Raw genomic sequence first — 26,044 nt, 5'->3', positions numbered from 1 at the left:
ATTGGGACACAGGGAGAACACCCTTAACCTGTATCTCAATGGGCGTCAATGACCTCAAGATGTCAGGATTATTCAAATTGGGACACAGGGAGAACATCCTTAGCCTGTATCTCAATGGGCGTCAATGACCTCAAGAGGTCAGGATTATTCAAATTGGGACACTGGGAGAACACCCTTAACCTGTATCTCAATGGGCGTCAATGACCTCAAGAGGTCAGGATTATTCAAATTGGGACACTGGGAGAACACCCTTAACCTGTATCTCAATGGGCGTCAATGACCTCAAGATGTCAGGATTATTCAAATTTGGACACAGGGAGAACATCCTTAGCCTGTATCTCAATGGGCGTCAATGACCTCAAGAGGTCAGGATTATTCAAATTGGGACACTGGGAGAACACCCTTAACCTGTATCTCAATGGGCGTCAATGACCTCAAGATGTCAGGATTATTCAAATTGGGACACTGGGAAAACATCCTTAACCTGTATCTCAATCGGCATCAATGACCTTAGATGTCAGGATTATTCAAATTGGGAAACAGGGAGAATGTCCTTAACCTGTATTTCAATCGGCGTCAATGACCTTAGATGTCAGGATGCCCGAAAACTTTTAAATCAATCAATCAACCTCTGTCTCAAAGGATTTAAAACTAATCCCTGCTCCTTTTACTATTTCAAGATTTGCCGTCTGATTAAAGCAAGACGGTAGATTAAACCACCAACTTTCCATTTCCCATAACCAGGTCATGAGTACATGAGTGGCTTCTAATACAGAACCTTACTTTGTGTATATAGAGTACTGTATTTTGTATACCTCTGTCTTTCACCAAAGAACGTTGTGTTTTTTTGCCGATACATTCATGAGTGAAGCGTTATTGGTACCAGTCCTTCTGATTGTGAAACTACATTACATTAATTTGATAGGGATGGTAAATGCTATGACTTTTAAAACCAAGTGAATTCTTTCGGCAACTTGGGATAGTTGTCACAGAATTCTTGAAATTTCTATAATGAGCAATTTTATAAATAAATCTACAGATAGTTTCAAAACAATCCCTGGAATGTTATTACCAAGAAAATTACGGAAATTTAAACACATGAAAATCATCTGTAATAATCTACAATCAAAGATTTCAAATCTTGAAATCAATATTTTATATAATAGTAGTAGACACATCATATAAAAAAAAATTTATACAGCACACACAATAAAGCTATACTGTACACGCCAATAGTTTTCAATAGTGAAAACAGTAACTACAGGTACCAAAAAATTTTTACTTGCATATATGTACAAATCCTCCACAATCTAAAACACCTTTACATACCATTTTAATATCTTCCTGTAAACAGAGGATACAAAAAAACACATTAAAGCTAGTTAGATATCCTTAATGTTAACACTCACCTGGCGACCAGTGTCTATAGACGTCCTAATGCCCCCGGAGCTGATGAGAGAGTCATCAAGCGGCATCTCGTCATTCAGGGGATCGTGATCCTGGTAGCGATAAACGAAACGTACCGGGATTTTATTTGATAGATTCCGTTATATTACAGGGAGGAAGGCAGCCTCATCTTTTTGTCATAGGCAAAGCTCTCCGTTATTTACATTCTCTTTTTTTGTCATTCAATTTACAGTAACATTCACAATCACTGCTCCATTCAGCAAGCCATTCATCCAACCACTGGCAACCAGCTAGGGGTTAAGGAGCGAAGTTATAAGAGTCCAGAGGGAAAAATTTGAAGTAGGGAATTCAAGAGATTTTCGTATTTTCTAGTGTAAATCAGTTTCGGCAACATGAAAATAGTGAAATTGCTCAACAATTTAAAACTATCATAATTCTCTAATGTTCTACCTAAAGAGTGTCTAACAAAAGTTAATTTTTGAAGTAGGGAATTCAAGAGATCTTGATATTTTCTAGTGTAAATCAGTTTCGGCAACATGAAAATAGTGAAATTACCCAACTATTTAAAACTATCATAATTCTCTAATGTTCTGCCTAAAAAGTGTCAAAGAAAACTTACTTTTTCATTCCTAACCCAGCAATATCAACCTACTTATCAATGATAGCTTTCTATATCGACTTTGTCACTTTTTTTTTTTTATCTATTACTTTTGTCATTCCTAAGGAAGCTTTGGAAATACCTTTAATAGTATGCTACTGTTACAATAATGATAAAGCTTTTATATAATGTTTTCTTAACCGTTTTACCCCCAAAGGAAGTACTGGTACGTTTTACAAAAGCCATCCCTTTACCCCATGGACGTACAGGTACGTCCTTGCAAAAAAATGCTATAGAATTTTTTTTTTCATATTTTTGATAATTTTTTGAGAATATTCAGGCATTTTCCAAGAGAATGAGACCAACCTGACCTCTCTATGACAAAAACTAAGGCTTTTAGAGCAATTAAAAAAAAATATACAGTGAACCCTCGCTACTTCGCGGTTCGACCATCGCGGATTCACCACTTCGCGGATTTTTTCCATAACCCATATATATACAGTAATATATATATATATATATATGTATGCATGTATTTATGTATATATGTAGGTATGTATATGTGTATACATATAAATATATTATATATATATACACACACACACACATATATATATATATATATATATATATATATATATATATATATATATATATATACACACATATATATATATATATATATATATATATATATATATATATATATCTAAAGTAGGAAGATGTGATGTAGTTCTAAGGGAAAAGTATGGGAAATATGTCTGGGTAATAAGCAAAGCTCTACCTCCAGTTTGTTTCTACATTATGATCAGAGATAAATGTAAACAAAATATTGGTTGCCATTTTTTATCGTGCTTTTTAGCATGTTTAGGAAATGCATGATATAAAATCACCTTTAATATTTGTGCCTGTTTTAGTTTAGGGTACTGTAGTACATGCATTAAGTGTTCTGTACATTAAAGGGTAGTTTGTTAACAGTACTACGTACAAGGGAAGGTTTTAAAAGTCTGAATATACATGTTGAATAAATAGGTAAATATGGTGTCACTACTTTGCGGATTTTCACCTATCGCGGCCGCGACTGGAACCTATCTACCGCGATAAACGAGGGTTCACTGTACTGCAAAATGAGCTGGGAAAAAAATAAACCCCTGGGGATTTAGGGTTGGAAATTTTCAAATAGCCTGGGGGTAAAAGGGTTAAAATCCTAATTAATTATTTCAAACTGACTTCTGAAACAAACTAATTCTTGGGGTATTATGTTTCCCTTTTTTTCCATCTGGGCTTCCAGGTTTTCCCGATTGAAAATAACAGTGAATAATCATTGAAATATTTTATGTAAACCCTATAATATTAGCAATCATTACTACCACTGTATAACAAAGGATAATTGAAAATAAACTAATGAGAAAAGAGATTCATACATTCAAAACAGGATATTGGGAATAAATATTGGGAATAAAATTTACAGAAACAATTTCTAATTCAAATATAACTACATCAAATCTGCAGCTTTCTACCATATAAATAGCTTAATATTTCATAACACTATCCTACAACTACTAGGTTGCTATTTGGACATGCTACTATTAAAATCATAAATTTAGAATAAACTTCATGAAATCCACTACCCATGCAGTTAACGATTAATTTTTGTAAACATATCAAGTGGCATAACCCTTAAGATGAAATGTTCAAAATATTACAAACAAAACATTAGGGTGTATCTATTGAACGAAAATGTTACGAAGCTACGTAAATATAAAACTGACAGAGATATGTGTAGAGAGATTATAAAGGAACTGAAAAAGTGGAATGTGTCCATCAGTTGGAAAACAAACAGAGATTCCAACTACCGAGACAAGTGGGCATGCGACGAGAACAAATGGAGAACAGTTAGTCAGACAAGCAGTGCATATGAAAGTACTATGACCAAGACCTGCAGGAAGGCTAAACAAAATTAGATAAAGACCTAAGTCAGCAGAGATTTCAGGCAGGTAGTACATAGGAAAAGATAGAGTGGAGAGAACTTATTTCCTGTTAATATTATAAACAAGAGGGGCACTCAGTACAGAGCATGCCTTCGCCATGCCAAGCAGTCTTATTTTGCTCTTAACTCCACTGCGTACTTCTACTTCGATGTATTTTCTTCAAAATCTAATGGATTTGTTCTTTGGGTCATACCCCACATGTACAACAAGTTTCGTTGAAATTGGTTCAACGATTTTTGCATGCTGTTGTTCGCAAACAAAAAATAAAGAATATATTTGCCATTTATTTAACATTGTAATTATTTTCAAAGTACTGCTGTGTACTTGTACTTTGATGTACTTTATCCAAAACGTTGCAGATTCATCCTTGGGTCGTACCCAAAATTACTACCAAATTTGGCCAAACTCGGTCTAGTAGTTTTAGCGTAAAGTTGCTCACAAACAAGGAAGGCAATGAAGCCGGCACACAAATGTTTATGATGACGATGAAGCTGCCTAAATGTGCCATTTCATTTAATGGTACCAATAATTCTTTAAATGAAAAATATATATTTTAAATTTATAAACTTAGTCCAGGTTGAATAAGTAATTTCAGTCTAAAAATAAAGTTATTTTATGGTACAGCACCATCTACCACTCAAAAGGCAAACCTACACCAAAGGGTATTTGTAAAAAAGTTGAACACCTACAGGTATATCTGAACAGGTAAAACCAACCCATATACCTGAATTTAAAGATGAAAACTTAAACTAATATGGGTACAATAGAACAATTGGTAAACTTATGAATTGCATAGGCATACATATTAAAGTAAGCCTGTAAGGTGTGCCAATAAACATGTAGCAGCCCTAAGGCCTACAAAAAATCAAAGGCAAAGGTAGTTCGGAAGTTCAAGGGCCATGTTGGTGCCATTTCAGAAATATACTTCTGGACAGAATCAAAAGAAACTTTATTCAATAGGAAAATCAGAAATTGTACAGTACTTTTGTGCCACTGTATGACCTAGGAGAACTAGGGGTCATCACTAAGAAATTGAAATGCACGACAGCGGATAAAAAGTTAGCTGAATTCTTTGAGGTTTCCGAGATTCCTCATTTTCTTCCTTTCAATGGATTGTTGTGGTACTTCCAGTAGCAAGGTAATCTTGGTGTTGGTACTTCTAATGTTAGGTCTCCAACTCCAGCACCTTGACCTTCCTCTTGTCTAAGCAATAACTCAGACAAGTATCCAGAACTATCCATGATTTGTGACAAAAAATTAAAGAATTTAAAGCCTGTAAAACTGCACTTTACAAAAATACATATGAAATTCTCCCCACACAAAATTTGAGTGAGTGACTTGAAAGTATACAATCATGCCACCATGCCAGGAATAAAGATAGAGCCTTTCTCCATGAAATTAACCTTACAATGGAGAAGAGAAAATAGCTGTAAAACAAATACAATAAAAGATTTATAAAAGCAGCCAAAAGTAGGACAACTCAGAAAGAATATCCCTAATGAAAAGAGATGACACTTCTTCTAAGCCTCCAAAGAACTGATAAGTTACCCTTTCTTATCAGGAAATAAACCCGAGTGAGGTTTTTGAAGGTTTCTATCAGCGTTGCATCAATGACAAACTGAATCTAAGGCCATAAAGAATGTTTTAGAGTGAAAATAATTAAACTTTATTGTAAAACTCTATAAGTACCTAACAAAAAGCTAACAGAAGTATATTTACAATCTGCAATAAACAGCAAATGCTTCATGCAAAAGCATGAAATCACACGAAGCTCCAAAAGCAATATTGCACTGTACACTAACGATGTAAAATTGATCTACTTTTCCTTAAAAATACCTACAGCATTTGGAAAAAAAAAGAAAAGAAAAAAAAAAAATAAATAAATAAATTGGTTACCAAAGATGAAACCAGAATGTGAAAAGCAGATACCAGGGAACGTAAGTATTAAGGCTCACCAAAAAAAAGGCATATATTTACAAATTCATGAAGCCTTAGACAAACCCACAGTGGCCCCAAAAAATCTGGGTATAACCATTTCTCAAATCTATAGTTTTTTACATAACTATACTTTCAACATAATTTCAAAATTGAACGGCTATCACAAAATCATGTATGTACACTTCTCATTCAACCATCCAGATATTTTGGGGAAAATTTTTCCCAATATCATCTATGAATTTTTTAAAATGGCAGCTCCAATTAGCTTGATACCCATTAAAAAAATTTGCTCCTATGGACAGATAATTTGTGCAAATGACTTATATTAGTATACCAAGGCCATGCAACCATTCTTAAAAATTTACTTAGTATACGAAGCCCATGCAACCATTCTTAAAAATTTACTTAGTATACGAAGCCCATGCAACCATTCTTAAAAATTTACTTAGTATACGAAGCCCATGCAACCATTCTTAAAAATTTACATACAACATATCCTTGAAACATTCCATGCAAATTAAAAATTAAACTAATAAATGAACAATACTTAGGCTGTAAAAGTCTGAGGGAAACAACTGAAAATAGTACCTGCGTCAACTGGTCTGTCGTGGTGAGGAGTCTGGCCAATGGGGCGCAGCAGATAGGGAGCGTATCTAGAAGGGTGGGCCGGCTATTTGTCAGGAATGGCTTCATGAACCGAACGTCGAACTGCTCCCATATGCGGAAGAGCTTTGCCTTCTCGAACTTGCTCGAAGTCAGGTTGCAGGAATCGGAGTCCCCGCCATCTTCTGATCCTGGACCCTGAAGGATGAAAAGAAGATAACTTGCATAAATCTATGCAGCCAAAAGATGGATTGTCGTGTTGGTGTCTCCAGTTTGCATTTTTCTTACCTGTGTGGTTTATAGATTCTTAATGCATGTGAAGATCAAACAATTTTATAGTAATCATCACTTTCAGTGAAAATGGCATATATGAGAGAGAGAGAGAGAGAGAGAGAGAGAGAGAGAGAGAGAGAGAGAGAGAGAGAGAGAGAGAGAGAGAGAGAGAGAGAGAGAGAGAGAGAGAAAAAATGAATGATTTGAAGTTCTCTGGCATCCTGACATCAAGAGAGAGAGAGAGAGAGAGAGAGAGAGAGAGAGAGAGAGAGAGAGAAAATAATTCTAGAATTGCTGTCTAATGCACCAATGAACATACAGCCTAAAAGGCTAGGCAAAACTGTTTTGAGATACGAAAACTAGAAAAATCAACGGCAAAAGTTATTTCATTTAGCTATATTTTAATTTTCATATGTAGTAATTATCTGCACAATGTAAATCAACAAAATCCCTGGTTTAACGGAAGTGATGACTTTCCCTTGTGGAGTCTTATTTTTAGGGTTGTGATAGCCTTTTGGAAAAGCCCGTCTCGCAATCTCTTGGACGGGAGTTCAAGCCCTAGTTTCTATATGGATGTGGGGTTTGCAGGAGCTTATAAGTCGACATGCACGGTCATTTGCAGTCAATGCCTGGAGAGGGGACATGGAGATTGGTCTCTAGGGCATTGTACTGTTCCTTGCCACTGCCACTCATGAGCAACCTTTAAACCAAGACCACTCAATCACACACAGATTCTCATAAGACTCTACCAAAAGAAGGAAACAGCATGGGTGACTAGCAAGGCAACTGAAGAACTATCGCCAAACAGGGCAGTATACAGTACACCTACTGATAATACATCCCACAGTGGTTTATGATACCACCCGTATTGAAACTCTAGAGAAGGGAGTACGTTCTTTTAAGTTATATGTGGCGAATGGAATCATCCATTGGGATTCTAAGGAACCAAATATGAAAATGTCCATCAGAGCCAATACTCGGGAAACTGATTAGCCCTTTACAGGAAATAGAACTACCTGCACTGGGGCAATAACTGCCGAGGAAAATCAAAACAAGCTAATTCTAACAAGAATTTTGATCCATCTTGTCTCAAATTATCTATTCTAATCTATATCTAGACAGTTTAGTATGGTGAGTATAGTACAGTACTCAAAAATGGGTAAGAATATCAAATGACTAACTACAATGTTAAAAATAAGACATTTGGGATATGGTTTCATACCTCCTGCTTTATAGCAAGACAAACACACTTATCATTCCATCAGGTGTATTATTTGCCTTGTTAAAATGTTTGAAAATATATTCTTTATGTCAATATCAATATTACTATTGAGAGAGCATTCCTTTGAGCAATGACAATTAATAATTTCACTTTTTTATTGATAAAATAGTTACAAAAATCATGATACTGTGGTGATTCAATACTAGTGCAATTACTGTATATTTGACAAATTGAATACCATTTGTTCAATTACTAACATTTAACATTAGTCATCACAAACAACAAAGTCTGATTATAGTGATAATACTGCCTGACGTTGGTCAAGACTTGTTAGCACTAAAAATGAAAACAAATTCATTACGTCAACTTGTCTACCAAAGCCAAATTCAAAGCTCATGCAGGAAGACGTGAATGACATGAGCAAAGGACGAAGTCTAATATTACTGTAACCCTTCCTGTGCAGTAGAGCAAACTACAATAAAGTGTATGGCTTTGATACAAGGTACTGTCAAAGTGTTTATTTATGGTGGATTTCATTCTCCTTATCCTGCAAAAGATAATTTTGCATTAATTGCCATAGAAGACCAAGGATGGCTAAGTGGAACTGGTCTTCTCTTCTACCTCAATGTGTTATGAACTGTGCAAAATTTTCTATATTAATTCATGTGTATAAGTGAGCCATGTTTAATAGATAATAACATGCAATGTATATTTGATCACATTTCCCCATATCTCGAAAAATAGCTCGGGATAAGTGCACTCGATAATGACAGGGTAGTCACTCACGACAGACGAACAATTTCCTTCACCCATCCCATGCTAACATAATAGAAAAAAAAAATATGGCAAAAAAGAATAAAACAGAATAAAGGCCAACAGAAAATGGTATAGCGTAAAAGCAACAGCTCTTGTAAAAAGAAAAGTTAGAAAAAAAATAGAAAGAACAACGTGAAAGAGAATGGCTAAAGCCAGGCTGACACTTGCACGAATTTGTGGCACGCATTGTCACGACTCGAGTTGTGAACTGGCGTGAAGTGTTTGTAAACCCGTCATGACATCGTGGCATGTCGTGACGAGAATTTTGAAATGTTCAAAATTTTGGTCACGACAAACTTTCGTGACCGGGTCGTGAAATATGCGCGAATTGTTCGTGAACTCGTCGGGACGATGCGGGAAGTGCGCAAACTGTGTGAACTCGTCGTGCCAGTTCGTGTCAATGTGGACAGGTCAGCTGTGACTCTGAGGTAATTTTTTGTTTTTTGATCTTCCAGTTAGGGCCTACTAAATGTCACGACTTGCCACGACAAATTCGTGGCAAAAAGTCGTGCAAATGTCAGGGTACCCTAAGGCAAGAGCTACCAGAGAAGAACCAAACCACAGGGATGACTAACCCTGGGACATTGTCTTGGCATGTGGAAATCTAACAGCTGATCCAACATATAAGTAAATGAGTTTGGATACTTCAACTATAACAAATACTGAGGCATTATGATAACTGATACACGAGTTGGCGCCGATTTCCTTATTTGGAAATGGGAAAATAAACAAATATATGATGTAAAATTTTTAAGTAAGGTACAGTAAGATCTAAATTGACACCTTTCAAACATATTTAATTAAAATATATTACTCTGATGCCTTAGATGACCAGAGGTAGCAGCAGTAGGGGATTCAGCATTATGAAGTTTCATCTGTGGTGGATAATGTGGGAGGGTGGGCTGTGGCACCCTAGCAGTACCAGCTGAACTCGGTTGAGTCCCTTGTCAGGCTGGGAGGAACGTAGAGAGTAGAGGTCGTCCCCTTTTTGTTTTGTTTCATTTGTTGATGTCGGCTACCCCCCAAAATTGGGGAGGTGCCTTGGTATATGTATGTATGTATGTATGTATGTATGTATGTATGATCATAATCATTCTCCCTATATTAAGTAGAATAAAGATAGTACTACTGACTTACACATCTAGACTTAAATAGGCCTACAAAATTCTTTAATTCTTTAATGAAATGTCAAAAATGTTGATCACAAAGAGGAAGACATTAGATTGGATTCGATTTATGGAATTTTGGCTATACAACCCAGTACTGGGGCCTATGAGGACATTCAGCATCCAAGTAGCAGCCTATTGGAAATTCCACTGCCTCGTAATGGTACGTTTCACAAAACACATCCCTTTAACCCCATGGACGTACCGGTACGTCCCTGCAAAAAAATGCTATTTACAATTTTTCTTTTATTTTTTGAGAAACTTCAGGCATTTTCCAAGAGAATGAGACCAATCTGACCTCTCTATGATGAAAATTAAGGCTGTTAGAGCAATTTGAAAAATATATACTGCAAAATGTGCTTGAATAAAAAATAACCCCTGGGGGTTAAGGGTTGGAAATTTCCAAATAGCCTGGGGGTAAAAGGGTTAAGTTCGATATTTCTAGTAGCATCTGCATCCTCAAGGGGGTTCGAGGACCTCTCCATCTCGTTAGTTTCTAGTAGTGTCTGCATCCTCCCTCTCCTTATGAGCTATGGAGCCTATCTGTCTACCTGCTCAGTCATCAACAGCCATTTCCTGGACCTCCCTGGTCCTAGCTTAGTGGAGAGATTGGACAGCAAGATGGAAGAAAGGAAATGGAAACAGAGGTAGAAGAGACTCTTTAGCTATGGTAGGCAGCTCTTCTAGGAGAAGGACACTCCAAAACCAAACCATTGTTCTCTTGTCTTGGGTAGTGCCATAGCCATTGTACCATGGTCTTCCACTGCCTTTGGTTAGAGTTCTCTTTCTTGAGGGTACATTCGGGCACACTATTCCATCTTATTTCTCTTCCTCCTGTTTTGTTAAAGTTTTTATAGTTTATACAGGAGATATTTATTTTAATGTTATTCTTCTTAAAAATTTTATTATTCCTCGTTTCCTTTCCTCACTGGGCTATTTTCCCTGTTGGAGCCCCGGGCTTATAGCATCCTGCTTTTCCAACTAGGGTTGTAGCTTAGCCATTAATAATAATAATAATAATAATAATAATAATAATAATAATAATAATAGAGTAGAAGGATGTAAAGTAAGCACGGCTAGGGGCCGATGAAAAGCTGCAAAGATTCCCGAGTAATGCCTACAGAGCACCACACAGCTGGAAAGCTAGATTCTGCGAGAGCATCTTACATAACGCAAGGAAATGAAGCAGTAGGTCAAAGAGAAGCTTGAAAAAAGCTCACTACAGTTTAAGTAGTGATATGGTACTGGAATCTTAGATGGTGATATTAACAAGGATAACACATAAGCTGTATCTTTTCTGTTCCAAAAATAAGAAAAAAAAGCAGACGAGAGAGAGAGAGAGAGAGAGAGAGAGAGTTTCCTTGCAAACTATATGATAGCCTATTACTTTACTTCTGATAGTAGGTAATGTGTATGTGAGAGAGAGAGAGAGAGAGAGAGAGAGAGAGAGAGAGAGAGAGAGAGAGAGAGAGAGAGAGAGAGAGAGAGACCTTATCTTTTTGAAACTTTTAATCATTATGACACATCCAAACTTTTTCAGGATAACCTTGACAACAATCCTGAAAGTGCAAACTATACTGCTTCCCTTTAGAAAGAAAAGAAGGCTATACTGTATAGCTTTATAACAATAATGCTAAAAATTAAGTAAAGATAGATACTTCAAAACGACTTTAGATTTTATGGGAAAATGTAATACGGTTTCAAAGCAGGACATGAAATTCTTGCTGCTTTCCTAAGGAAAAACGCAAGACTGAGAATAATCTTGATTTCTTAAAGAGATGATTTCATATATTGTTATCCTCTTATATAATAAACATATGTCATTAATAACCAAGCTATGATTTAATCTCTAAGTCATTACCACATTTATTAAATGAATCCCTTAGTGATTTTGCAGTCAATAATGGTGGTATCAATATATATCCCACCAAAGTGAGAGAGAAAATTTGATGAATCAAAAATAATCTGAACTTATAAAGGGTCGGAAATCCTCAACTGCAGAACAAAATCAAGTTATGAAAGAGCATAATTTGCTTGCGAATTTGAAAGGGCCATAAAAGATGTGAGAGGGGCAAGAGAGCGTGTTAGAAATAGGAATGAATGGCGAGCGATTGTGACGCAGTTCAGGTAGGCCCTGCTGCTTCCTCCGATGCCTTAGATGACCGCGGAGGTAGCAGCAGTAGGGGATTCAGCATTATGAAACTTCATCTGTGGTGGAAAATGTGGGAGGGTGGGCTGTGGCACCCTAGCAGTACCAGCTGAACTCGGTTGAGTCCCTTGTTTTTGTTCCATTTGTTGATGTCAACTACCCCCCAAAATTGGGGAAAGTGCCTTGGTATATGTATGTATGAATGTATAAAAGATGAACCTAATCTAAATTATAATGCTATGTACTACCTTTTCTCAAAAATAATATACAGCTAGTAATGCATTATTATACCCGACTGGGCACTGATGGGAACAATTAGAAGTTAAAAAGTATTGATAAAATCAGTTTAATCACTTCACCTCTTTTGAGGGCAAGAAAGAGTTCGTTTTTGGACACCTCTGTTTCTCCAGTTTTCCTTTTAGTAGAAATATTCTTAAAATGCTATAAATTTTGTAGAACTATACTTAAAATTACTGTATATAAATTTTGTATAACTATTCTTAAAATACTATAAATTTTGTAGAAGCATACTTCAAATTATATAAATTTTGTATAACTATTCTTAAAATGCTATAAATTTTGTATAACTATTCTTAAAATTATATAAATTTTCTAGAACTATTCTTAAAATGCTATAAATTTTGTATAACTATTCTTAAAATTATATAAATTTTCTAGAACTATTCTTAAAATGCTATAAATTTTGTATAACTATTCTTAAAATGCTATACTACTGTATTCTTAAAATTATATAAATTTTGTAGAACTATTCTTAAAATTATATAAATTTTGTAGAACTATTCTTAAAATTATATAAATTTTGTAGAACTATTCTTAAAATTATATAAATTTTGTATAACTATTCTTAAAATTATATAAATTTTGTATAACTATTCTTAAAATTATATAAATTTTGTAGAACTACTCTTAGAATTATATAAATTTTGTAGAACTATTCTTAAAATTATATAAATTTTGTAGAACTACTCTTAGAATTATACAAATTTTGTAGAACTATTCTTAAAATTATATAAATTTTGTAGAACTATTCTTAAAATTATATAAATTTTGTAGAACTATTCTTAAAATTATATAGATTTTGTAGAACTATTCTTAAAATTATATAAATTTTGTATAACTATTCTTAAAATGCTATAAATTTTATAGAACTATTCTTAAAATTATATAAATTTTGAAGAACTATTCTTAAAATTATATAAATTTTGTAGAACTATTCTTAAAATTATATAGATTTTGTAGAACTATTCTTAAAATTATATAGATTTTGTAGAACTATTCTTAATATGCTATAAATTTTGTAGAATTATTCTTAAAATGCTATAAATTTCGTAGAACTACTCTTAGAATTATAAAAATTTTGTAGAACTATTCTTAAAATGCTAAATATTTCCGAGATTCCGTGAATAAATAATGGAAAATTTCAACAAAGTGTATATAATCTGAATAGTCTCAGATTTAGAATTCAAGGACTACAGAATATATTATTAATATTATTACATAAAGAATCATCATCGATTAATCTCAGCTACAGATGTGGTTACAGACCTTCAAAACTATACATATATTTTTTAAATCATTTGAAGAAACCATAATGAACATGGATGATTTGATGATAGATCACATCAATAATCATAATATTAAACGTAGATTAGACATGTCTAAATAAAGAAATGAGAGATGCTTTTCCCTTATGTTACGATTAAAGCTAGCATTTTGCCAGCGATGGATCTTACTCCTTGGGATGCTCAAAGAAAGGGATCTTAAATATCACACTTGTATAATCATAATCAAATATAGCTAAAAAAAAAATGAAATATCCAAAGATAGTAACTCTAGGCCCTGCTGCTGCCTCCGATGCCTTAGATGACCGCGGAGGTAGCAGCAGTAGGGGATTCAGCATTATGAAGCTTCATCAGTGGTGGATGACGGGGGAGGGTGGGCTGTGGCACCCTAGCAGTACCAGCTGAACTCGGTTGAGTCCCTTGTTAGGCTGGAGGAACGTAGAGAGTAGAGGTCCCCTTTTTTTTGTTTTGTTTCATTTGTTGATGTCTGCTACCCCCCCAAAATTGGGGGAAGTGCCTTGGTATATGTATGTATGTATGTAGTAACTCTCATTAGAAATTTACATCACAACAAAAAACCCAATTATGCACCTTTGTCAAAATCCTGAAACAAAATATCATCACCTTTAAAATGGCAGAAAAAAAAATCCTATAAACTGGGTTATGGACACATACGTAGCTATCAAAAAAGGACAAGAAACGGTTATCAGCAATGCATGGGGAGGGAGGAATTAATAACTGTACTGTACATTTAAACTAGGACGCTTCGCAAGAGAGATCTCTCATGCAGCCAACATACTTAAATGTTTCAGGAGATACATGTAAACAAGGTTCTAATGGCTCTTCAGTTGGCCAAATGACCTTGTCAAAAAGGAAAATTAAGCTCTCTGATTCTAAAAATTATAAAAAAGACTAATAACCAAAAATTTGACAAAACCATTGCTATATCCATCTAGTTGTATCTTCACAGACAAAAGAAAGAAAGAGTACCACATAAGTGTGAAATATTTTTAAGAGTCGTAACTGACGTAACACTGTGATGTACAGAAAAAGTACAGTCATACTGTATCCTAAAATTAAGACTACGAATATCAATTAAACCTGATAGAAGGTACAGGACTTCAAAGAAAACTTAAGCTTAGCTTGACATTTCTTAATGGTGATATGCGAAGCATTTTTAGAAAGCAAGATTAACAATACTCCACACGTGGCACTTTATAAAAGATAATGGGGAACAATTGTTCATGAGACAAACAAATTGAAAAACAGTTAAATGAAACTTGTCTACAGTATATTTATCTTTAAAATCTAAGGTGACTAAGTCTACAGCATGGGGGGACAATCCATACATTTATTTCCCAACTTTGAAGTGGAGTAATTTGAATGACAGCAGCAGCAAAACAGACAAGTATGAACTGAAAGCAAAGCTTTAAGCACCATGGAAAAAGCAAAAGGAGAAGCATTGAAGTGACTGCTTTGGACCAAGTAACCTTCGAACTAAACCAGCTGCTAACTACTACAACCTCCACCCGCATGCAAGTAAGATGACAAAAAAAAGACGGAGAAGTGTTACGTACCCTGGAGTCATCAATGCTTTTGTATTCCTGAAACATTAAACAGAACACATTTTGACGACTCAGATGGAAATAAACAAAAGGGAAGGATACTTAAAAATGTAGGCATATCTGCTACAAACACAAAAGGTCATAAAAGCATCTAATAAGATTGAAAGCAAAAAGAAAAATAGTGATGCACTAATATTGTTATCTCTAATTTGTGCGGCTGCTGAAAATGAGAGGGGGGGAAAATTCAATATATCTCAATAAGACATCTGGAAAGAAACATTTTAGCCCACTGAGCGATTATTAAAAGCTATCAAATATTATTATCTTTTAAAATTAGGTTAAATATTTGTGCCACGCGTGGAGAAATGAATCCAAATTAGCATTAGCACAAACGAAAAAACATACAATGTAAATATTACTTCCCCTTTTAGAAAAAATAGACTTATGATTACTGATACTTCAATGTTCATCTTATTTGCCTGTAGAGTAAAAAAACCCTCTTTACACCAGTTAAACACATGTCAGTTTCGACTTTACAAATTTCCTTAAATATTAAATACATAGAGTCCAAGTTATGCCATTTTACGTCAGTCTTTAAGTCATAATATAATATTCAAGAAATACAGTATACTGTGAGTAAAAAATAATTAAGTACTGTACTGTGAAGTACAAAATAATAATCAAGTACTGTATTGTGCAGTAAAAAATATTAAAGTACTGTACTATGCAGTACAAAATAATAATCAAGTACTGTACTATACAAAATAATAATTAAGTACTGTACTGTACAAAATAATAAACAAGTACAGTATATTACAAAAAAAATGATCAAGTACTATACTGTACAGTACAAAATAATACAGTACCGTACTCGACATTGAATCTTTACAATGTATCTGGTTTTATGAAATGATAGCAGACTATAAGTACGTCTTTACGTTCAGTATGTGTAATTTCATATGATGAAAATGCATGCATTTTAGAACCCATTGACAAAGTAGGGCGGGGAATACCGCAGCTTTAAAACAGTTCCTTGCAATTACCGAGATGCCATAAAGAAAATGAACGGAGAAAAAACTCGCCGAGGTGTTAACCCTCGAAAATAGCTTCATAAGGTAATTCAAAAAATATGAGGACACACAACACTTGAGAGAGCTATCACGTTTTCTTCTGATCCTCGTTTTCTATTGAATGTGAACTTAGTAAACGTCTCTAAATACTTTTATCGACGAGTATATTGGTTATGAACTAACACTAATTACTCGCATATTGATGTATGCTCAACTGTGGCTCGCTTTGGTCAAAATTAAACACTCCATCCCCTCCTATGTTCTGGCAAGCGGTACATATTGCGCTACGAGTGTAGTATTAAAAAAATTGGATCTTTGAAGTCATCAGTCATTAGCTTGTCTTAAATTTATTGTAAAAAATGTGCTTAGCATAGCAGTCACACACAACTTTGAAAAATGTGCTCATAGAAATATTTTTTATCGATGAATAGTCTGTACATTCAAAATACAATGGAAAAAGCTAGTCACATTAAAACATCTATAATGGAGGATATATCAGTGGTAACATAAAGAATCTTACCAATTTATGGAAAAGATACAAAGTGATGAAATCTTTAAAAAGGGGACATCTGTATCATACGTTACTAAAGCTTGTCATTTTAGTTTAATAATTTTAAAGCAATTTAATTCACCAGTAGTTAAAAACTTAACTTTTTCCAAAAGAATAAAGGAAAAAATAGATGAAGTACAAAATTACATACTCTAACAATTAACATGAATATTAAATCTTCTAAAAGTAATTTGCATTTTTCCTAACTATACAAAACTGAGTCCTTTAATATGAGTATACTTTCAGCGAAGGTGGATGTGGCTGTTATAACTCTCACCAGTCGCAGAAAAGATTCCGGGCGATACAAGCCCTAATCCTTGATGACATTGTAGCCAATCACGTCTCCCACATCAGCAGCGGTCACCATACATCCCTTTACAAATTTCAAACTATACTAACTTTAAGGGGATATGTTGTGACTGCTGTTAATGTGGGAGACATGATTGGCTATAATGTCATCAAGAGGTGGGGGTTAATGTATTTTGCCTGAAATAGCAGTAGTCATCGTTCAGTGGCGGGGAAGCTCCACCCACCTGACAGGCCACTGAGCTCTCCCTTTGACCTCCAGCACTAGACTTGTGAGGGTGTTGCAGCAATAAGTGTAGCTTAAAGGAAAATTACAAACTATTAACAAATCTACGATTGTTTCGACACGAATACAAACCCTCGTCCTTTAATAGAAGACTTATCCCTAGGAGAGAGGAAGTCCCTATAACCCCATTTGATAGTTGGTTAAAGAACTTTGGTGCTGTACAAGAATGAAAGCGATGACTTCACCATCCCCCTAACAACCTGGTCATGAAGAAGCAGCAAGTGTTAGGTTACGTCACTACAGTACCAGGAACTGGAGACAGTCAAGGTAAACCTATATCTGTGTAGAGTATATACAGTATTCTCAAAATATATGGTCATTATGAAAAATGGGTTGCATGCATTTGGCCCTGCTCCCCCTCATCTGGGAGGATGGGGTAGAAACTTCTAAACAAAACTTGTAGGAAAAGTTGCTCTATTCTTTAGTCTTAAATCGGTCTCCAAGTACTGCATGGGAAGACCTAGGCTGAGCAGCAGGACTGGCCTGTGGGGTGGTCGAATGATGTATCACTGAAGCGTCTCGGGAATGGCCCGAGGCAGGAGAGTGGCGAGAATGGCTATCCATGTCCTGACAAGCAGTGCTTGTGCTCAAGCCCCATACGAAGTTGATCATTGGCAGCAGAAGCGTGAGCTCCCGTACATCGTACCGAAGACTTTTCCCATGGTTGGTTTTAGTACAGCACTGATCCTCCCTAAAAACCATACAGAGGAGTCAGTCGCAGTTTCAAAAAGGCTATGCCAGATCAGTTATCCTTTGCTTCGGTGATCTCTTTCTCCTTTTCTTTAAAGTAGTATGAGTGCTGAGAAGGAACAGGTGAACTAGTTGTTCAATCGTGCAAGATTAAAAAAGAATGGTGAATACATGAACTGCATACCGAAATATGTTCCTGGGGAAGGGCTGTCCCTCTCAGGCATACATGAGGCAAGATTGGTCAAGCATGTTCTCATCATTCGGATGGGTGAAGCAACTATGTTCCCAGTACATCCCTCCTACACATAAACAGAAAGAGATTGGTCACAGGTGTTTTCATAGGTCGGCTGAGCGAGAAGATTAACTATGTAATGACTGGTCATAACTAGACCGCTTGAACGGTGACAGAGTCCTAGAAACTTGATAGCGTTTTGGGGATGATTGTGCGTATGGTTGCTCGTATTGCTGTAATGACAGAAACTGTATGTGTGAAGACCCTGCATGCATAGATATGACAGGCAGTATGGTTTGAGGCCATGGGGTAGAAACCTAGAAACCTTGCCCACATACGTGTGAAAGGCAGTATGATTAAAGACAGTATACAGAGACTGCATATGTGACTCGGAATGCGCGTGAATTCCCTGTGCTCGTTGATTTGGGGGAATGGGGACTTCTCTTTAGAAGATCTACTCGTAAGATACAGAGCGTGAAAGAATATTATGCACACGCGGCAATCTGGCATGTGTGTAAAGTTCTTGTTCCTGGAGAACCAGCATGCAGGGATCTACCAGGTAGGAATCCAGGAACTCCACAAAGAGACAGTACATTGCCCTTATTGCCTCTTTGGGAAAGGGAAAACACCGAAGCAAAGAAGAGATAGGCATTTCATCTTCCCGCACAGCGGCATTAAAACCTCCTTCCGACGGTGCACATCATTGTCTAAGGATTGCCAACCTCCTTAGGACTATGTTGTTGCCATCGTTGCCCTGCCACAGGAGTGAGGGAATAAAAAGCAAACAGGAATGCTGTCTAACAGAAACAAGAATGCATATCTAGAAAAGTTTGCACAAAAATCTCTCACACAGCTAGTTATCAGGAAACCTCTACAATTTGTCCTTCTTCTAAATGTTCCTTACTAACGACGATCTTCTCATATGGTTACAGTATCTAAAAGAAAAGGCAAAAGATTAAAACAGCCAGTTGAAGGTGCAGGAAGTCCATCTGAAATTTCTGAAGGTGCAAAAAGTACCTCTGGAGTTTACGAAGGTGCACAAAGTACGTCTAAAGTTTCCAAAGGTGCAGGAACTACGTCGAAAGTTTCCAAAAGGGCAAAAATTACGTTTAAAGTTTCAGAAAGGGCAGAAAGTATGTCTAATATTTCCAAAGGTGCAGGAACTAGTGTACGTCTAAAGTTTCCGATGGTGCAGGAACTACAGTACGTCTGAGGTTTCCGATGGTGCAGGAACTACAGTACGTCTGAGGTTTCCGAAGGTGCACAAAAAACGTATGAAGTTTCCGAAGGTGCAAGAACTATGTCTGAAGCTTCCCAAGATGCAGAACATATGTCTGAAGTTTCCCAAGGTGCAAGAAGTACGTCTGAAGTTTCCGAAGATCCAGGAAGTACGTCTGAAGTTTCCGAAGATCCAGGAAATACGTCTGAAGTTTCCAAAAGTGCAGGAAGTACATGCAAGGCTTCCGAAGGTGCAGGAAGTGTGTCTGAAGTTTCCGAAGGTGCAGAAAGTACGTCCTCATTTTCCGAAGGTGCAGGAAGTACGTCTAAAAGTTTCCAAAGGTGCAGGAAGTACGTCCTCAGTTTCCGAAGGTGCAGGAAGTACGTCATCAGTTTCCAAAGGTGCAGGAAATACGTCTAAAGTTTCCGAAGGTGCAGAAAGTACGTCCTCAGTTTCCGAAGGTGCAGGAAGTACGTCTGAGGTTTCCAAAGGTGCACAAAAAAATGTATGAAATTTCCAAAGGTGCAAGAACTACGTCTGAAGTTTTCCAAGATGCAGGACCTATGTCTGAAGTTTCCCAAGGTGGAAAAAGTATGTTTGAAGTTTCCGAAGATCCAGAAAGTATGTCTGAAGTTTACAAAAGTGCAGGAAGTACTTCTGAAGTTTCCAAAGGTACAGAAAGTGCATCTGAAGTTTCCGAAGGTGCAGGAAGTACGTCTGAAGTTTCCGAAGGTGCAGGAACTACGTCTAAAGTTTCCAAAGGTGCAGGAAGTGCGTCTGAAACTTCTGAAGGTGCAGGAAGTGCGTCTGAAACTTCTGAAGGTGCAGGAAATATGTCTAAAGTTTCTGAAGGGGCAAGAAGCCCATCTGAAGTTTGCGCCAGCTAAAACTAAAGGGAGGGGGGGGGGGGGGTCAGTGGCCTGTCGAGTGGGCCACCTCGTTAAAGTTTTAACACCCTTATCCAGCTTTTCTGAAAGCATACTACTATTAAAGGATCAGGGATTGTATTTGTGTAGGAATAAACACCATTCTGCTGACAGCAGCAAAATATTTCTAATAAATCCCTAGATATTCCCCATACCCTAATTACAATACAATGGCAATTTAGAGCTGTAGCTAGCCTTTAGGTATCACAAAAACAAAATTTCAATTCAAGCAAATTTAAAATCATGCAGTGATATACTGTACAGAAAATCCTCAACTTAACAGGTTCAAAGAAGCTGTAAGTCAAATTTTTTTTCCAAGGAGGTTTTTGTACGTTGAATTTTGTTAAATTTGGGGCCTAGGTTAGGCTCTGCCTAATTCACACGCCGACGATTTTTGGCTGCAAAAGTTGACTCAACTTAACAGGTTCAAAGAAGCTGTAAGTCAAATTTTTTTTTCCAAGAAGGTTTTTGTACGTTGAATTTTGTTAAATTTGGAGCCTAGGTTAGGCTTTGCCTAATTCACATGCCTACGATTTTTGGCTGCAAAAGTCAACAAATAGTCGCGTTTTATACTACAAAAAGTGTCTTGCTTACTGCATTAAATTACATAATAGTTCTATTACGGTATTTCATTACAGTATCATCTTTCGATACAATATCTGAGATTTACGATTTCAGTTAGATTTGTCTGATTTACGATTTCTGTTAGGTTTGTCTGATTTACGATATCAGTTAGATTTTTCTGACTTACGATTTCAGTTAGATTTGTTTGATTTACGATTTCAGTTAGATCTGTCTGATTTACGATTTCAGTTAGATTTGTCTGATTTATGATTTAACTTAAATTTAACTGATTTATGATTTGTTAGATTTATCTGATTTAAGATTTCAGTTAGATTTGTCTGACTTACGATTTCAGTAAAATTTGTCTGATTTATGATTTCACTTAAATATGACTGATATACGATTTCAGTAAAATTTGTCCGATTTACGATTTCAGTTAGATTTGTCCGATTTACGATTTCACTTAAATTTGACTGATTTATAATTTCAGTAAAATTTAACTGATTTACGGTTTCAGTTACATTTGTGTTTGCTTCTCTGAATGTCTGTAAGTCGAGGACATTCTACGAAAATAGCAATATCCAGCAAATCGAAGATCCTGTAAATGGTATCCTCTGCACTCTTACCTTCCACATCTTAGTCGTTTGGACAACAATGTAATTACCAAATTAACAGGAAAAGTAACATATTAATAGTAAATTCCACTCCTCCACTGCTGACAGATTAAAAAAAAAGGGACAGTAAAACCTACAGATTGGAAAAAAGCATTTTGATTATATGATACCATGGAACACGACAAACACTACTTTTGGCAAGAACTTCACCTACACTGTACTACATCGCCAATAAACCCTTTATCTTTTGACATACTTTGGAAAATATGACAACATTTTTGACAATTTTTTAAAACCTTAACTACACGAGAATATTTGCCTCTTAGCTCCTGGTTCAGCTGTAAGAATAAAACAGCTCTTTAGAATTAGTGAAACATTAAAAACTCCAATTGATTGGCATCCCAAGCCAGTTATCCAAGGAAACTACAGTGCTCTTCATTTCCCTGAAGCAAAAAGGTAACTGCCTATGATATATGAAAGCCTGGAGAGCATTTGTAAGGTGGTTAAGTAAGTTAAACAGCTAAGCGGGAAGAGATCACAGGAAAGGGATGATAAGTTAATCTCAAAGAGCATTGCAGACGGGGCTGAATGGGTACTTAAAAGAAACTTTAGCGCTACTTACACTATGATATGCAAGTCACTTGAATAACTAATGCCCAACCAGACTGATCATTAATTAACCGTAGTTATATAGAGGACCAAGTTAACGATATACCATGCCACAGCAGGAGCATGGGTACGTATTAAAAACAACTAAGTACGCTACATTATACATGCATGCTCTTGTTTTCGCCATTTAGATAAGAAATAAATTCTACTTGTTTTAAATGCCATTTGGAGCAGATCATAATAAGCAATCACTAGGGGATGAGGAATAACTCGAGAAAAGGTGCGACTCTACTGCTTTGCTCATCTCTGCCACGTGATACTATTTCAAGATTTACTTTGCATAGGCAACAATGTACTTCATAATTCCGAATAATTAACTATATCAGACTTTACATTTTCTTCTAAGCTTGCTTTGCAAATTTCTCACACTTTAATAGATTCATTCCATAGGAAGGTTTCCTTTATCCACTATACAGAATGCTTACGGTATTTTGAACATTCAGTATTGGAATACCATTCTCTTGTGATGTCACCAACCACCTGGGGTATTCTTGAACTAGACAAGATTGCTTTGAAGCAGTGATTTTTCTCTAAAAAAATCTAAGTAATTATAATTTGGGCCTTTGCTTAAACGAATCCGTTCCAATTTCAACAAAGAAAAGTCCATTGACATATGTCCCATGTCAACGAATAATGAGACATCGGAACATGGGTTTCTTTCACTTTATTACAAAAGGTTCGTGAATACACTGTCTACAGCCGACACTCTCAGGTGAGCGCCTTGTCTAAATGAACGCACAAAGGCTACTGACTCCCCTCGCAAGCAAGATGCAATCTTGCTACAACAACATGCTGAATTGTCAGGTTTAGTGGAATTCTCATGATTATAGAGTTCATTTACCTTGACGTGTAACACACAAGTTCATACAAGGATTAGGACACATATTTAATACAGGTACTTAAACCCTGAAGACCACTACATGCTGCTTAGAAGAAACGTATTTTCTCTGATGATCTTAGCCAATGCTTTAGGAAAATTGGCGGCTTCTTGTCGTCAGCTGATGCACTTTCGCCTTGCTTCTTAATAGATTGATAAATTTTTTATTCTTTGAATTGCATAAACCAGCTTTGACTACAAATTATACAATTTTCCCAACTAGTTATTTTCTTTCAGGTTCTCAAACAACGACAATGCTTTCTCTTGAATGATTTCCAACACAGTATGACAAACTACATGTATGGCATTTATAGACTATGAGAAAGCTTTTGATTCCGTAGAGCGGCAACATCACGTACATTAAGTCAAACTTTCCTCTACTACAAAAGCTTGTTCAGCATTAAAGTTTGCTGACTGAATAAAAAAAAAAATGTATACTTAATTTCTTTAGATCTCCAAAGGCCACCAGAAAGAAAAATATCTAAATATTCTACCGGAAAACCTTTACCATTCATTTCAGCTCCTTGTGATTCCAAAGTTAGTGAAAGAACAAAATAAGGGAATTCAGCCAACTGCCAAGCCCTGAGACAAATGTTGTTAGACCATAATTAGTAATACTTGTAGACTACTACAGGAACTTGTCCTAGAACCACCACCTACAGGTACCCACATACAGTATTACCCTACAAAAACTAATTCAGATGGGCATTGCTGACTTTATGACAAATAGAAATAAAAATAGGTTTCCTGAGAAAACAAAACATTTGAAATAAATTATTTCAACTCACATTTCTCATCGGATGGAAGTTGTTCAGGTGACGTGTCTCCTCATCCTCTACGTCAACACTGCCAAAGATAGTAAGAATATTGTCCTCTACAATACTGTATAAAGTATCATGTTGTCAAAAGGGATTTTGACGAAGGAAAAATCTATTTCTGGGGAGAGACCTGTGGCGCCCGGTGAAAAGAGTCCTTCTTATATATCTTTTCTGATAAAACCTTCCAATTATGCCAGAGAAAGATAAAAGCATGGAATGCTGAGGTTACAGCCCTCGCGCGAGCACCTTTTGGGTGTCGTGTATAAAGCAAAGGCGCGTGAAATCCACTATTCACAGGTTGTCTTCCATTTCCACCGGCCGCCACAGGTCGACCCAGAAAATAACTTTAAACAATACTGTTTAAAAACCATAAGACCGGAATATATATAGAAAATAATACAGTACTTTAGTGCAACAAAAGTGACATTATCTCTTCAATACTGTAAGTATTAATTCATGAAATCAGCAACTATAGTCCATTTCTTTTAGCAAGTCATGTTTGCACCAACTCTCAACGGTGCCCTTTTAGCTCTGAAAAGTTTCCTGGTCGCTGATTGGTTAGAATTATCTTGTCCAACCAATCAGCGATTAGGAAACTTTTCCGATCTAAAAGGGCACCGCTGCGAATCGGTGCAAATATGACTCGCTAAAAGAAATGGACTATAGTATTGGTATTGATTTAAGCCTTTTATTAATATGGAAACTAAATACTATCAAATGAATAACTATAAATTATATTACAGAGGTATAGTTTATTGAACAAATGAGTAACTATAAACTATATTACAGATGCACAGGTTATTAAACAAATGAGTAACTATAAACTATATTACAGATGCATAGGTTATTAAATAAGCAATCTCATTTAATTATCTATCCTTATCATTAACTGTTCTCTCCCAAAATCTGGAAATGATTTGTTTTAAATCAATCAAAAGTTAAGAGAGAAGTTGGACAACTAGATTGGAGAAGACCAAAAGAAGCATGAAAAGTAAAAATAGCTAAAAGCTATTTTAACTCTTTTACCCCCAGGCTATTTGGAACTTTCCAACCCTTAACCCCCAGGCATTTTCTTTTTCCAGCACATTTTGCAGTATATTTTTTTTTAAATTGCTCTAACAGCCTTAATTTTCGTCATAGAGAGGTCAGGTTGGTCTCATTCTTTTGGAAAATGCATGAAGGTTCTCAAAAAATTATCAAAAATATGCAAAAAAAAATGTAAATAGCATTTTTTTGCAAGGACGTACCGGTACGTCCATGGGGGTAAAGGGAGGAGTTTTGTGAAATGTACCAGTACGTCCTTTGGAGGTAAAAGGGCTAAAAGTACCGAAGGTCCTCAACTAGCAAATATTTGGAGATACAAACACAAATTAAACTGAAAATAACAAAGATACGATAAAGAAATACTGTATTAAAACAATATATCATTTAATACAGTAAACAAAACGACATTCGTGATAACCTGATATCTATTTCATATGAAACCCAACTATTTGTTAACCCTTTTACCCCCAAAGGACGTACTGGTACGTTTCACAAAAGCCATCCCTATACCACCATGGACGTACCGGTACGTCCTTGCAAAAAAATGCTATACAATTTTTTTTTTCATATTTTTGATAATTTTTTGAAAAAATTCAGGCATTTTCCAAGAGAATGAGACCAACCTGACCTCTCTATGACAAAAATTAAGGCTGTTAGAGCAATTTAAAAAAAAATATACTGCAAAATGTGCAGGGAATAAAATAACCCCCTGGGGGTTAAGGGTTGGAAATTTCCAAATAGCCTGGGGGTAAAAGGGTTAAAAGTTCAAGATAGGAACGACTGGCGAAATCTAAATAAGGCCCTTTGCACCAATAGTCCTAGGAGATGACGATGATGACCTAGTGCTAATCAAGCATAAACTGATCGA

At 35.9% G+C, this 26,044-nt stretch overlaps 1 protein-coding gene across 12 annotated transcripts in view; it reads right to left on the bottom strand.

Moving 5' to 3' along the window:
• Positions 1–26,044, bottom strand: part of Nhe3 (Na[+]/H[+] hydrogen exchanger 3) — a 90,488-nt gene that overhangs the window by 33,380 nt on the left and 31,064 nt on the right. For 5 of the 12 annotated variants that reach the window (XR_011047214.1, XR_011047215.1, XR_011047212.1 and 2 more), the window contains exons 10-13: positions 24,103–24,160; positions 15,324–15,350; positions 6,523–6,735; positions 1,410–1,499 (exon numbers count right to left, since the gene is read on the bottom strand). Coding sequence is in view for 5 of the 12 variants with exons in the window: in XM_068392405.1 (XP_068248506.1) it covers positions 1,410–1,499; positions 6,523–6,735; positions 15,324–15,350; positions 24,103–24,160 (388 nt within the window). In the remaining 7 variants the exon portion in view is untranslated. The remainder of the gene's footprint in view (positions 1–1,409; positions 1,500–6,522; positions 6,736–15,323; positions 15,351–24,102; positions 24,161–26,044) is intronic. The other 7 variants (XR_011047217.1, XR_011047218.1, XR_011047216.1 and 4 more) reach the window with 3 other exon arrangements.

The sequence above is a fragment of the Palaemon carinicauda genome, chromosome 18 (genome assembly GCF_036898095.1).
Source record: "Palaemon carinicauda isolate YSFRI2023 chromosome 18, ASM3689809v2, whole genome shotgun sequence".
In the NCBI taxonomy this organism is placed as follows: domain Eukaryota; kingdom Metazoa; phylum Arthropoda; class Malacostraca; order Decapoda; family Palaemonidae; genus Palaemon; species Palaemon carinicauda.
This window is presented reverse-complemented; position numbering and strand designations above follow the sequence as displayed.